Source organism: Artemia franciscana, unplaced genomic scaffold (assembly GCF_032884065.1).
Source record: "Artemia franciscana unplaced genomic scaffold, ASM3288406v1 PGA_scaffold_50, whole genome shotgun sequence".
Lineage (NCBI taxonomy): Eukaryota > Metazoa > Arthropoda > Branchiopoda > Anostraca > Artemiidae > Artemia > Artemia franciscana.
Window position 1 is genome coordinate 438,032 of NW_027062691.1, and position 13,304 is coordinate 451,335.

Consider the following 13,304-nt stretch of genomic DNA (forward strand, 5'->3'; position numbering starts at 1 on the left):
AATGACCTAGGAATCAAACAAACTGTCCATGAGGCAATTGAAATCAAACGAAACTTAAATAATAATACATCCCTAAATAGAGACTTGGGTGAATACACACTCAACCCTATGTACACAAAATTAATTATAGAAAATAATCTAATTCAAAATAAAACAAAAATAGGAACGAACAAAAACAAGCCCAATATCAAAAGAACTGTCAGATTAGCTGCAGAGAAGGCAAATATCGCAATAAGAAATCATTCCAATTTTTAATAAATACAGTTAGTGAAATGAATGAACCTTTTTATCTTGCAAAATGTTAGCTTTTATCAGACAGTCTTGGCTGAACTTTTAGTTAAGAAGTAATGATGCCAAGGCTATTTTAAAATAAAAACAAATGGGGTTTTAACTGAGAACTTTTATTGTAAGTGTTTTATTGTTTTTTATTTTTTCTTTGCTGAAGACGGCCCTTAGATATAGGGCCGAAATATTCAAATAGGTTTTGTTGGTTCACTGTCTTGGGAAAAAAGTCCTCATTATTCTCTCTTTTGTTGTTGAGTTCAGTGCTTTGTCGAGTTCGGTGCTTCTAGACGTGCTAAGACGATGAAAATTGGTGGGCGTGTCAGGAACCTGAACAAATTGACTTGATAACAGTCGTTTCCCCGATTCAATCATCTGAGGGGGGGACGGAGGGATTGGAAATCGTGAAAATAGCGGTAGGTTTATCTTACGAATGGATTATCGTATCTTAATGGAACTTGATATATAGAAAGATCTCATGTCTCAGATGCTCCACTTTCAATTCGGATCGAATCCGGGGACATAGGGGGGTGGAGGGGGGAAACGGAAATCTTGCAAATCGGAAATCTTGGAAAACTCTTAGAGTGGAGAGATCGGGGATAAAACTTGATGGGAATATTAAGCACAAGTTCTAGATACGTGATTGACATAACCGGACCAAATTCGATCTCTTTGGGGGTGTTGCAGGGACTTCTAGTACTTTGACGAGTTCGAAAACAAGTACAAGTTAAAGATACGTGATTAACAAAAGCGAACAAGATCCGATCTCTGTGGGGGAGTTGGAGGGGTTTCTAGTGCTTTGGCGAGTTCGGTGATTCTTGACGTGTTACGACTATGAAATCGATAACTCTAGTACCAAGTCTAATTTTAGGTTCCGACCTCGTCGCGAGTGCCATATAAGCTCTTGGCTTTTGTATTTAGATAAGGGAGTTTTAATGTGAACAAAAAACTTAACAAAAGAAAAAAATATAAACAAGCCCAGAAATCTAGGCCTGTGTGATATACTCAGGACATAAAATTATTAACAACTAATAATAAAATAAAAAATAAACAGAACTTAACAAACAAATACGGGTTCCAAAACAAAACTAAAAATACCCTATACTGCTTGCGAGAAAAACTACCACAGTTGCTTGCCTTTTTCATAACAAAAAATTAGTCAAATAAGTAAAAACACATAAATCAAAATTCATAGCAAACCAGACAATGGTTCCTCAGCGGCTCCTGAAAACTATGAATAAATCTTATTTTATTTAGAGGATATTAGGGGAAATCAAGCTAAAACACGCAAGTATATAGAATTTAAAAGAGTAAAAATATATATTATCAACCGTAATGCCCCACCCCACACGCCTTTTAAAACGCTGTGTTATCCCTCTAGAGGTATGGCCATGGACACCTAAGATTAGAAGTGTATTGCAAGAAAGTGGTATTCATAGAACAGATCAAGCCAAAAATACGCTTCAAATAGCAACATAATGCATTGTAGCCGTACACGGTTAGTTTACTTAACGTGGTGTTATCGGTACGATGCTTTCGATTTTAATAGAAAAAACTGCTGTTGTTGTTTATTTGAGCTGCTAAAAAGTTAAATTGATGAAGTCAATTTTTTGGATTTTAGAGATTTTAGCGTCAAAGGAGCTGAATGTCTGTTAACTGTGTGCATTTATAAGAAATATCCCTCAATGTAAGAAATAATACCAAACACCACAATCAAAGATTGGCTATTAAATATCAAGTAATTTTTTTTTATCTGTTTAAGGCACTATTTCAGAGGAAAAATTATACGAATCTCTCTTTAAAATTTTCTGTCTCACAGAGCATAATCCATCTTTCTCCTTAAAAGGTTGGGGATAATTGTTTTCTATGAAAGTACGTTGGGATTTTGCTTACTCATGCATGCTCGATAGTTCTAAGCAATACAAGTTAAAAACAATCCAAAACTTGATATTTATGCTCCCTAATCTGAAGCTTTAGGCCTTGAAATAAACACTAAAAGATATTAAATCACTGAGCGTGAATTCGAAACCATGTACCCTAAGCCGTAACTTAACGTAACGTAGCTGTAAACTTAAAACGAACAGAAGTTATTACGTACATAAGGGGGTTGCCCCTTCCTCAACACCTCGCTCTTTACGCTAAAGTTTTTTAGTACTTTTAAAAAAACTTTTCATTGTTCTAACTATACGAACCTTATGTTTCAGGAGTCGTTCTTAAAGAATTGGAATAAAATTCAAACTTCAGCGTAGAAACGAGGTGTTGAGTGGGCTACCCCCCTCATATACGTAATAATTTCGGTTACTTCGAGTTTTCTGATAGTTTTTTAAATAATGCCAGGAGGTATGGCTCCACCTCCAAGGAAAAATCTCTCCTTCACATGGATATATCTTCTACACAATTGACTGCTGGTGAAAATTTAAACCAGGTCATTGCCCTTAATATCTCCACGCATAAGATTTAGCCAGTAAAGAAAAAGCAAGCAAGAAGTATTTCGTATAGGAAGTCTGGCAAATTTCCCCAGTGTCCAATTTCACCTGAAAAAGCCGCCCCCTGGAAACTTCTCTCGGTGGAAAATCCCCCAGCAGAACATTCACACTCCCCTGCATCCCAAAAATAATAAATACTTCTAAATAACAAATACTATGCGTAAACAATGGACATATTTATATTTAAAGAACTTTCTCCGGAGGGTCTGGGTTGTTTTGTTATCTCCAAAGGCATAGTTATAAAGGCCTTTCAACTATACTGGACAAAATTACTATCTCAAAATTTTGATCTATATGATTTCTAGAAAAGTGGCGAGGGAGGGGGCTTACTTGCCATGCAATCTTTTTGGTCAGTTAAAAAGGGCGCTGGACCTTTTAATTTCCATTTGAAAAGCCCTGTCCCAATATTCTAGGGTTACCGGGTCAACACAGTCATCCCTGGCCAAAAAAAAAAAAAAAAACCCATAAACACACACCTGTGATCGTTCTTCTTATACGCTGAATCTGATGGTGTAATTTTCACTAAGATTTGTGACTTTAAGGAGGTGTTTCTCCCTTTTTTCGAAAGTCAGGCCAATTGTCTCAGGCTCGTAGCCTTTGATGGGTAAGACTAAACTTAATGAAACTTATATTGGAATGAACAGCATAATAAACCAATTCTTTTGATATATCTGTTGGCACCCATATTTTTTAGAGTTTCGGTTACTATAAGCCGGGTCGCTCCGAGTTCTTTACCAGGAACTGTTGATAGCTGCAAGTTAGTACAAGCAAACCAACACCTAGGCCCAAAATGCGTTTTTAGCGAGTAAAAACTAATTCCGAACTGATACTCATTCAGAATAGCATCCTTTGTAAATGGATTTTCATACCATCTTTTTTTCTGAATTTCATCTTAGAATAAGAAAAAAATTCGATTATTTAAAAAGGAGCCTGAAAGCCCGTGAAAATGCCATCATAACTAAAACAAAAAAAAATTAATAAACAAACAGATCACCGTTGGGATTGCCATAGGTGACCCTAAACTGGGATTTACTACTTCGTATTTAAACAAAACGAAAGAAGATTTTGGTTGAACATGGTTGCACTGATATATCTCCTTTCGTTTTCTTCTTCTTTTTTTTTTTTACCAGCACTAAACCTGCTGGATGGTACCAACATAATCATTAATGACCGAAGCACCAATAAACCTATACGGGTTAGGCAAAACTGTTTCCAGTAGCTATAAAAATAGTAATTAATTAAGATAATAAAAAATTTCTAGTGTACGACATAAAACAAAGAATAACAAAAAATAATTAAGAAAAAGACAAAACCAAACAAGGTTGATTTTCGGCATTTTTTAATATACAGCCGGCAAGGCCGTATCCAGGAGGGTTAAGGGGTTTGACCCCGCCCCAATGATTTGTTCAACTCGTGAAAACATAAAAAAATTAACATATAAAAGATTTTGATGCGTTTTTAAAGTTTTTTGTACCTACCCGAAAAAAAAAAGAATCCTGGGCCCTGATAGCCAATGTAGACTCAAAATATATTTAAAATTACTAATCTACTTACTTGCCTTTGTGCAGGATCTGGGAAGGTTAAATGCTAATTTAAGATGCTATTTTCGGGTTGCGTGGTCATAGCACCCGTTAATAAGCTCTAAATTGGTCATATCAAGGAAATTACTTGATGAGCAAATGAACTATGATTTACGAATTTTGAGTTTATTTGCCCCTTAACTTAGGAAAAACCTCTTTTCCCCGATTTTAATAGAATAGTTATTCATTTATTCACTAATTATCAAATTATAGTTATACAGTACCTTTACCCAGAAATGTACCAAGAAATTCAAATCAAAGTGGGGGGTCAAAATTTTAGTAGGGGACATGTTTCAACCCCCTCCCCCTAAAAGCAATTTATCCCTAAAATAATTGAAAGAACACGGGGGCAATCGTAATAATCTAGTTTTTAGAGCAGGGAAGCAGGGGTAGCCCAAAAAACCCTTATTCCTTCCTGTGTAAGTAAGTTCTGCTCACTGTAGCTTCAGATACACCTCCTCAATTGTAACATTATCTTTTCTTGAGAAATGTAAGACGAATTTTGGGCAGCAGATGACCTTTTACGCGGTACGTGCCTGCCCCAGTATTAGTTATAAAAAAAAATTGCGACATACCCTATCGTAAAGATATTCAGGTTCTCTTCGTCCATTTTCATCTTTGTTGTCGTCCAATAGTAATTTATCCATTTCACAATCATCTAAAGGAAATAAGAGACAATTACTTTCTTTTAACTCAATCAGGTCAATCAGAAGGTTCTCAGTCTTATTTCCCCAAAATTTTACAGTTTTTTCCATCAGACGTTCTACACTTCCCGAATTACTTAAAATGATTTTATTTGCTACTTTGATGAATGCCCTTACCCCACATAGAAACAAAATCTTTGTATGTTATTGTAAACATTTTTGCAGATAGAAGCTTGAAACCTATACAGTAGGGTTCTCTGACATACTGAATTCGATGATGCAACCATTAAGTTTCCTTGACTTTTAGGGGGGTTTCTCCCTTTTTCCAAAATCAGGCAAATTTTCTCAGGAATATTCCAGGAAAAATATTGCTCAGCACCTCCTGGACGTGATTTTTTTTTTTTTTCAATTGCATAGCAACTAAATAGAAAAAACGCATATATTTATATTTTTCATAAAATATAGTACAGAAAGGTGCAAATAAGAAATACTAATGCTTATAATTTTTTGGCTCGGAATAAAAAGGTAAAACAAAAAATTGCAAATATTCCAGTTTCTTATTGGGAAATATGAACCTGGCGATACTAAAATTTTTGTAATTCTCTGCCCTTTTTTCGTCAGCAGTAATTTTATGTAACAGTGATTCCGTTTTTGCAATGCAATATTTTTAATCACTATACACCAGTAGCTCCCATAATCGCTCCAGTGCCCACCAAAGGGGGAGAGGGTAGCACTCACTTTTGGAATCACTACTAGCCACCGATCTACAGTGGGCTTTATACGTTTGTAATTGCGGCACTAATGGTGAAACTTAAAAAAGAAAGTAAAAAAAGCTTGACAAGCAGAAATAATTTTACTCTTTTTTCTTTTTTTAACACACCACTATACCGGCTGTATTCGATAACGCACACTGTAAATTGAATTACAAGAATAGAAAGCGAAAAAGAAATAAAGAAATAAATCGAAAAAGCGAAAAAGAAACCTCGTAGAAAGCGAAAGAGAAATAGCAGCAAAAACTGGACAAACTAGAGAAATTTACAGAACTTATATTAGTAAACGCATAGACGAATTTCCAACGCAAACAGCAAGAAAATGAACTTGCCTTCCTGTATTTTTTTTCCTTTTAAATTGAAAAGTCATGTGTTGGAGATTTGAACAGTTTCGAATCGATTTTCATTGTCTTTTCAATTTTCTTAAAATCCTTTGTAATTTTTGTACAAGAGCTTTCGATTTTATCCATTACAATGAGCTAAAAGCTTTTTCCCATGACTAACATAGCTAAGCAAACAATTCAAGGAGAAAGGAATTCTGTATGAAGTCTTTTCAAGTCTTTTGATACTCTTTCCACTTGTAAAGACTAGGGCTGTCTAAGAAAAGGAATTTAGGAAAACAGAAAGAGCGACAAGCCATTGAGGAAGTTGCGTCAGAGTTTATATTAAGGCTATTAGACACACAAGAAATATTCTAAAACGACCCAGTTTTTTTTATGACAATTTTCATGGCACAAAGCCGCTTAAGACTTAGGGTCTCACACGCCACTAGTCAACAAGTTATCCCGACTTTCTCCCTCGTGCTTTCTTATCATGTTTAAGGAACTTACGTATTATCCCGACCCAACACAAGATGTGACGTTAAATTAACCCAAGTGTAATATACCAAAATGTGATGAAACTATAATATTTTATTATTAAAAAAATTATGGAAATTATAGAAAAATTATGGAAAGCAGGTCGCGCAGAACGCATTATATTAAATACCTACTTAACCACCTCTATATATTAAATATCTAATAAAATTATAACTACATCGTAGTTTTTCTCACTGAGACTATGCTCATTATAACCTTCTGAAAAATGAAAAGCCGCTTTTACTGAGATCATACTGATGAAGAACATGAGTGGGATCGGGATAATACGTAAGTACGGTATTGAACTTTCTTTAAGAAGAATCAACAGACGGTTTATCAAGATAACCTTCTTCGGGAGATCGCTCCAAATGGAGGCTCACTATCATAAAAGGAGTTAGTGCTTTATGTTGGGTGTCTCAAGTTGCAGACAATCCGATGGTACCGTATTTCCCAAGTTTTCCATGTTGGCATAGTAAACAGCTTATCAATACAGCTTATAAAAAATTGGGTGGTGGATATACTCGTTGGAAAGAGTCATTGATGGCCCACCAAATCTATTGCATTTGAATCCCGAGATTCGCTTTTCAGTATCAATAAGAGTAGTGACGCCAAAGGCACTTTGATGACGACCATAGCCACTACTCATTTCTTCTTTTCATGATTTGAGTTGAACAGCAATTCCCTCAAGACGCAGGTATTATTAAACTTCTTCGAGATGCAGGTACATATTACGTAATAGGTAATATTTTCTAATAGATGCAGGTGTCTGTTATGTCTTAGGGAATGATGTTTTCTGAAAGACGCATGCGTTAATTGCCTATGAGTTTCTTTGATTCTTTAAAAACCTTCAGGGGCTTCTTCACTCCAGGATTACAGAGGTTGTTCCATAGTAGAGAGTCTTTCAAAAACCTATAAGGGGCAAGACTTCCTTACTCCAGGATTACCGTGGTTGTTACGTAATAGAGTCTTTTGAAAACCTTCAAGGGCTTCTTTACCCCAATATTTCTTTTAGAAACCTACACGACCCCTGCAACATCATGATCTCCTTTTTAAACCTTCAGGGGGCCCCATCCAGGTAAGGGCAAGTCAATAAATCATCCTAATATTATCATGCTTATCTGCTATTTCGTGTTAGCAAATTCTCCACCATTTTCTATGAGAAGAACCATTATAGAGACTATTGATTTCATGGAACAAAGGATTCCTGTTATTACCCTGAAAACAGAAATGTCATCCACTACTATTCTAACAGGGAACCTAGAAATTTTATTGTCCCTGGGGGGTGTGAAAATGGTTGTTAGAACGAAAATTTCATCAATCTTACGTAAGATTTTGAAAGTATCACATCATTTTCAAATGGATAGACATAGAGGTTTGAGAACGGATATGTCTCAAAGATATCACGAGGTAAGTCTCTCTTTCTATGCACAACCCCCACCAAATTTGAGCTGATATAACTCTCCATATTACATAAAAAATCTAAAAAAAAACTCCCTCCTGCTATTGCATGATTCTCACAATGATACAGTGACCTAATTTCCTCGCAAAATCCATTAAAACGCGCTTTCAAGCAAGTAGCGAAAAATGTATATGCTGTGTTTAACCCTTGATGATGTAAAAGGCTTATTTTCTACCGGAGAGCTGCTATTAAATAGGAGGGAAGGTATCCTAGTGTCTGCTACATTAATGCATTCAGGCGGAACGCAAATAATTACCATAGGATAGGTATCAAACTTACCGTTAAATAATTACTGAAAAAACTAGCTTTTATACCAGGTGTTTTCGTCTGGAAAATATCAGCCTAAACGCTTACATAAATGTATTTTATTTAAGAATTAAATAACGGCGCGGATAATCTTCTTTCATTATACTAAATAAAAGCAAAAAACCGTCTTTTTTGAGAATAATAATGAGCCCCTTATCCCCTGAATGTATCCCCAGTTGTAACCCTGAAGTTTAGTCATGCTGTAGCTTTTTTCCTCTAGCATGTTTCTCAAAAATTCTAGTTTAGCTATTTTTCACTATCTTGAAAAAGGTAGTTAGGAAAATGAGACGGATTTACTAGATAATGTATACCCTGAGAAGGCATTTTGAGGCGCGTACCAAACCTATTTTATCACCCTTTGACTAAATAAGCGCAAAACCCTCCACCCTGCGCAACCCTGCGCGAGACTTTTCGTCAATGATAAAGAAGGGGGAGGGCGTGTTCAAATATTACATTTAAACGATGTTGTATAAAGCATTTGTAACTAAATAATAGCAAGAATATAAGAAAAAAGTTTAATTGGGGAATAGAAACTAGTTAGAAGGTTATTTGATTCTATTTTTGGCTACTTGAATTCTTTATTTTTCTCTGAAAACTTGTTTATTGGTAAATGGTTATTGAAAACTATGGTTTTCAAGCATCGATATACGAGGGGCGGGGTGTAATAGAGAGCGAGTTAAATTTAAGCGGGGGGCGTCTTGAAAATAAGATGTAGTTTTTCACTACATGAAAAACTATTTCTTTTTTAAGGAAAACCCTGACCAATATCCTCCCCAAATGAGGGCGAAGATTATGTCTAGCGCCCAAGAGCCAGTCCCATTACAGGGGGAGAATGCTAGCCTATCTGTGCTCCTCACGCAAGAAGTCACCGGCCTTCAAAACCCGCACCTTATGACAATGAAGCTGCTGGAATTTCTACGCTCACATGCAGGATCAAAATACTACCCCTTCGATCCTCTGCAAGCAAGCTCTTGATTTTAATAGGTGTAAATTTATTGATATTTGTCGAAAAACTTACCGTTTTTTCTAAACAATGTATATACTTTTTAGTTTATTATAGGGGTCTTATTTGCCACCTCTGAAAGACGGGTTTAATGGTATTGCCCTATCCTAAAAAGTACACCATTCTTTTCAGGGTTAGTAAAGGGAAAATAATTAGACTCCTGTCGCTACTAAAAGAAATAGTTAAAACAACGTATTCATTCTGGATTAATAAAGGCCCCCCAGTACAATAGATTCGAGGATCCCCTTGGTCCTAAGGGAAATGTACTTTTCATCATGCTTTTAGCTATTAGTAATGTTTTGAAAATAAAGCCTTTTTATGATCCTGAATTCTACAGTTGAAAAGCGTTTTACTGTTGCCTCTAAGAAGGATATTTGAAGGTATTACCCAATTGGTTTCTTTTACTTCAACTTAATAATGGTGGAAAATATCAGGGGCCCTCACTATAGTTTTGAGGGGAACCCCAGAGAAATAGCTAAAAATAAGACATTCTCTGTAGGAAATAACTAAGATCTTCATGCTTCTAAAAATAATGTATTCTACTGTCGAAAAGCGTTTTACTGCTCCCTCTAAGAAGGGGATTTGTAGGTTAAATTCTTTAACCCTTAAATTAAGAAATCCTTAGATTAATATTCTTTTGAGCATAATAACGGGCCCTGGCCCATTAGTTCTGAAGGGGGTTGAGGACCCTTAAATTAATATTCTTTTCACGTCTTAAAATGATAAATGCATCAAAAGAGTAAAAAAAAAAAAAAAAAAAATTCCAAGCAGCAACCGATAAGATTTTGACCACATAGCTGATGATTTGTCCGTGGACCTCCATAAAGCAGCATCAATAGATGTCAACACCCCCTCAATAAGTTTTTTAGGTTCTTTAAACGTAAATAGGGGTAACTTACCAGTAATTTTTACTGGTAATAGTAATGTTAATGAGGGGGAGTAGGACAAAGCGGAAGTGGTTCTCCCCCTTTATTGCCTGATTTTTTTTTCGGCTTATACCGCTTCGTGCAGTATTTATGTTTTTAGAGCTGAGTTTCGAGATCCATTTAACACTTAGAAGTGGTAGTATCCATACGGATTCCGTGGACATAGCACACTCCATTCGGCTACTTTTCTAAAAATACATTCCAAGCAATAAGTTTTTTAGGTTCTTTAGAACACATTAATACTTTAAACGTAAATAGGGGCAACTTACCAGTAATTTTTACTGGTAATAGTAATGTTAATGAGGGGGAGTAGGACAAAGCGGAAGTGGTTCTCCCCCTTTATTGCCTGATTTTTTTTCGGCTTATACCGCTTCGTGCAGTATTTATGTTTTTAGAGCTGATTTTCGAGATCCATTTAACACTTAGAAGTGGTAGTATCCATACGGATCCCGTGGACATAGCACACTCCATTCGGCTACTTTTCTAAAAATACATTCGGAGGCGGGGGTAGGGACAGCGTGAAAGCATCAATCACACAAAAAAAGAAATTTAATGAAGACAGGTAATGTGTACTCACATTACCTGCAAAATGATATGTGGACACTACACCAAGACTTGCACAACTTTGAGGGCGTTTTTTCGAATTGTTTTTTCGAATTATATTTTTAATAGGGTGGAAAGTCATAATAAAAATGGGAGTGGGTCAGATATTTTATTTATAGAAAATTTAGACGAAAATGTAACGAAATTTAAAAACGAATTTGTTTTTATAGGTGGGAGGGGGAAGGGCTATTCTATAAAATATATTTCAGCTTTAAAGGTTTGTGGAGGTGTACAGTGCGTCGCTTTCGATACGGGCTTAGAGTGCTTCAAGTACGCGGTCCTCATCGCAGGATATAGACCTCGTTTCGATGATGCTAGTAAGGCATATTAGGATGATTTGGCAGTTAATGGGGGCGAGAAGAAAACTGACTTCCTAAAGTCGATTTTAATTGCTTAAAGGGACCATATCCTGTAACACTTCCGGGGATAGACATTTTTGGGAAGGCAAATGAACATTCTTAGATTGGGGTTTCGGTTTTACCGTATCAAACAGAGAATGACGAGGGGGGCCTAAAGATGAAAAGGGGGTTTTATTTTCATTAAGAGCTCCGTCCTGAATCAGTAAAACACTGGGTATGGCGTCTCTACGAGCCTGCCAGTGAACCTTATGCATTTGAACATTTCTTTTCTATTACACTTATTAGTCGGGTTTTAAATGAGGGTAAAAATTATAATAAAGGGAAGACCTGATACTATTGTCCAATATGTTTATCTAGATTTCAAACAGAATTAAAATTAAGACCACTTTAGGCACTGTAAGCGTCATGAATACCAGTCCAAGGGGACGGTTTCAGGCGACAATGCCATCTTTCGGTTTAAGAATTTTCAGAATTCGCTCCAACAGAGTGACAAGTTGGAATTAGACATGGAAGCTAAACTCATGCATGTGTGCGATCCATCAAACTCGAATCGTGACAAAGAACATGAAGCCATTGCAGTCCGTTGAGTAATACCATGCAATTAGTAGAGGTATTTGAGACGTTGGGTGGGGAATTGTGCGGGCGCAGCAATGGTTGCGCTTATTAAGACAGGAAATAAGTCAATTTCACGGCTGTGCAATACAAACTAGCCAGTGACTCTATCTCCAGAAGACAAGCTAGTAATTAAAAATAAAGATATATGTTGGGCTTGCAAGAAAAAATTTGTTGAGTGTAGTGGGGATATGACAGTCTGCGACCAAGATCATCAGGATTACTCAAGTAATCCTATTTTATCGGGAGGGAGTAACTTTCGGGGACTGGCACATAAATCCTATAATGTAAAATATTAGACAGCAATGCTTTCTACCTGTTTACATATATAATTCCAACTCTGATTTGAAATTCATATTACCAGCGTTGGCATGTTTGCAGAAAGGCAGAGTTGTAGATGGCGCATGGGTAGCTGGGTCTTTTTGTTATAAAATATTTTGTTATAAAATTATTTGAAAAGTTGCTGCTCTTAGAATTCAAATGGAAGATGATTGAAAATGGTAATACGTACTTGAATAAAATCCGTTTTTTTTATTCCTATAGTTTTTTTCCCCCAAATCCCTTAGTCAACTCATTGAAGTAAAAACAAGTGACGATCTTAATAGTTTCCTCCTCCTCAAACAGCACTTTTCAAATGATGAGACGTATCATTTATTAACGTATCAGGGAATCTAGCCAAATGAGTTCTACAACTTTACCTCGAGGTTATGTGAGGAAAAATTGCCGCCCATCGAAGCGTTTTAGGATTCACTTTACGATTGTAATAGCACCCTACCGATTATGAATTAGCTAAAAAGGTTTGGGATAAGGGAGGGTGAAAAAATGAGGAGGATTATTGTAAAATATAACTGACAAGTGATATATTGACGTTGTTGAACATTGTTGGTAAAAACACGAATGAAATTTAATAGGAATTTGGGTTGGATTTGGGCATTATTTTTATACTCCTCATCTTATGATGGATTTAATTCTTAAAATCATTGACGAAAAAATAGATCTGATCACCAATGTGGATCAGCACTTGTTTGTAGAGAGATCCGTACGGGGATGGTATGATTTCAATGGAAATCGTATCCTGGAAACCAATCCGACTGGACACCGCACAAGTAAAATTTGAACGCAGTTTCCTGGATATGAATTCCCTTTATCCGTCGGTAATGTCTCACTACTTTTTGCAGTGTTGGAATTACAAACAGCTGGACAATCCTCCTTCTGCTCCAAATTTTCCTAACATTTACGGTGTTGAGGAGAACAGGTCACAAGGATGGTTTTTCGAAATTGATGTTGGAATACCAGTGGAACTTTATGACTCAGTAGAGGACTTTGTTTTCCGGTGCATAAATAGACCTGTGCCTGGGGATTCATTGAATCCCTATAACTTATCTTTGGTAGATGATGGGGGTCTGCGCTGGGCACC

The 13,304-nt window shown here is 36.3% G+C and overlaps 2 protein-coding genes across 8 annotated transcripts in view; both read right to left on the reverse strand.

The window, feature by feature from the left end:
- Nucleotides 1-13,304, reverse strand: part of LOC136041934 (histone-arginine methyltransferase METTL23-like) — a 240,388-nt gene that overhangs the window by 99,064 nt on the left and 128,020 nt on the right. The window lies entirely within an intron of this gene.
- The window catches only part of LOC136041935 (protein lin-10-like), a gene marked incomplete at its 3' end in the record, with an annotated part of 204,436 nt that overhangs the window by 92,585 nt on the left and 98,547 nt on the right, over nucleotides 1-13,304 (reverse strand). For all 6 annotated transcript variants that reach the window (XM_065726747.1, XM_065726746.1, XM_065726745.1 and 3 more), the window contains 1 exon segment: nucleotides 4,924-5,006. In XM_065726747.1, the coding sequence (XP_065582819.1) occupies nucleotides 4,924-5,006 (83 nt within the window).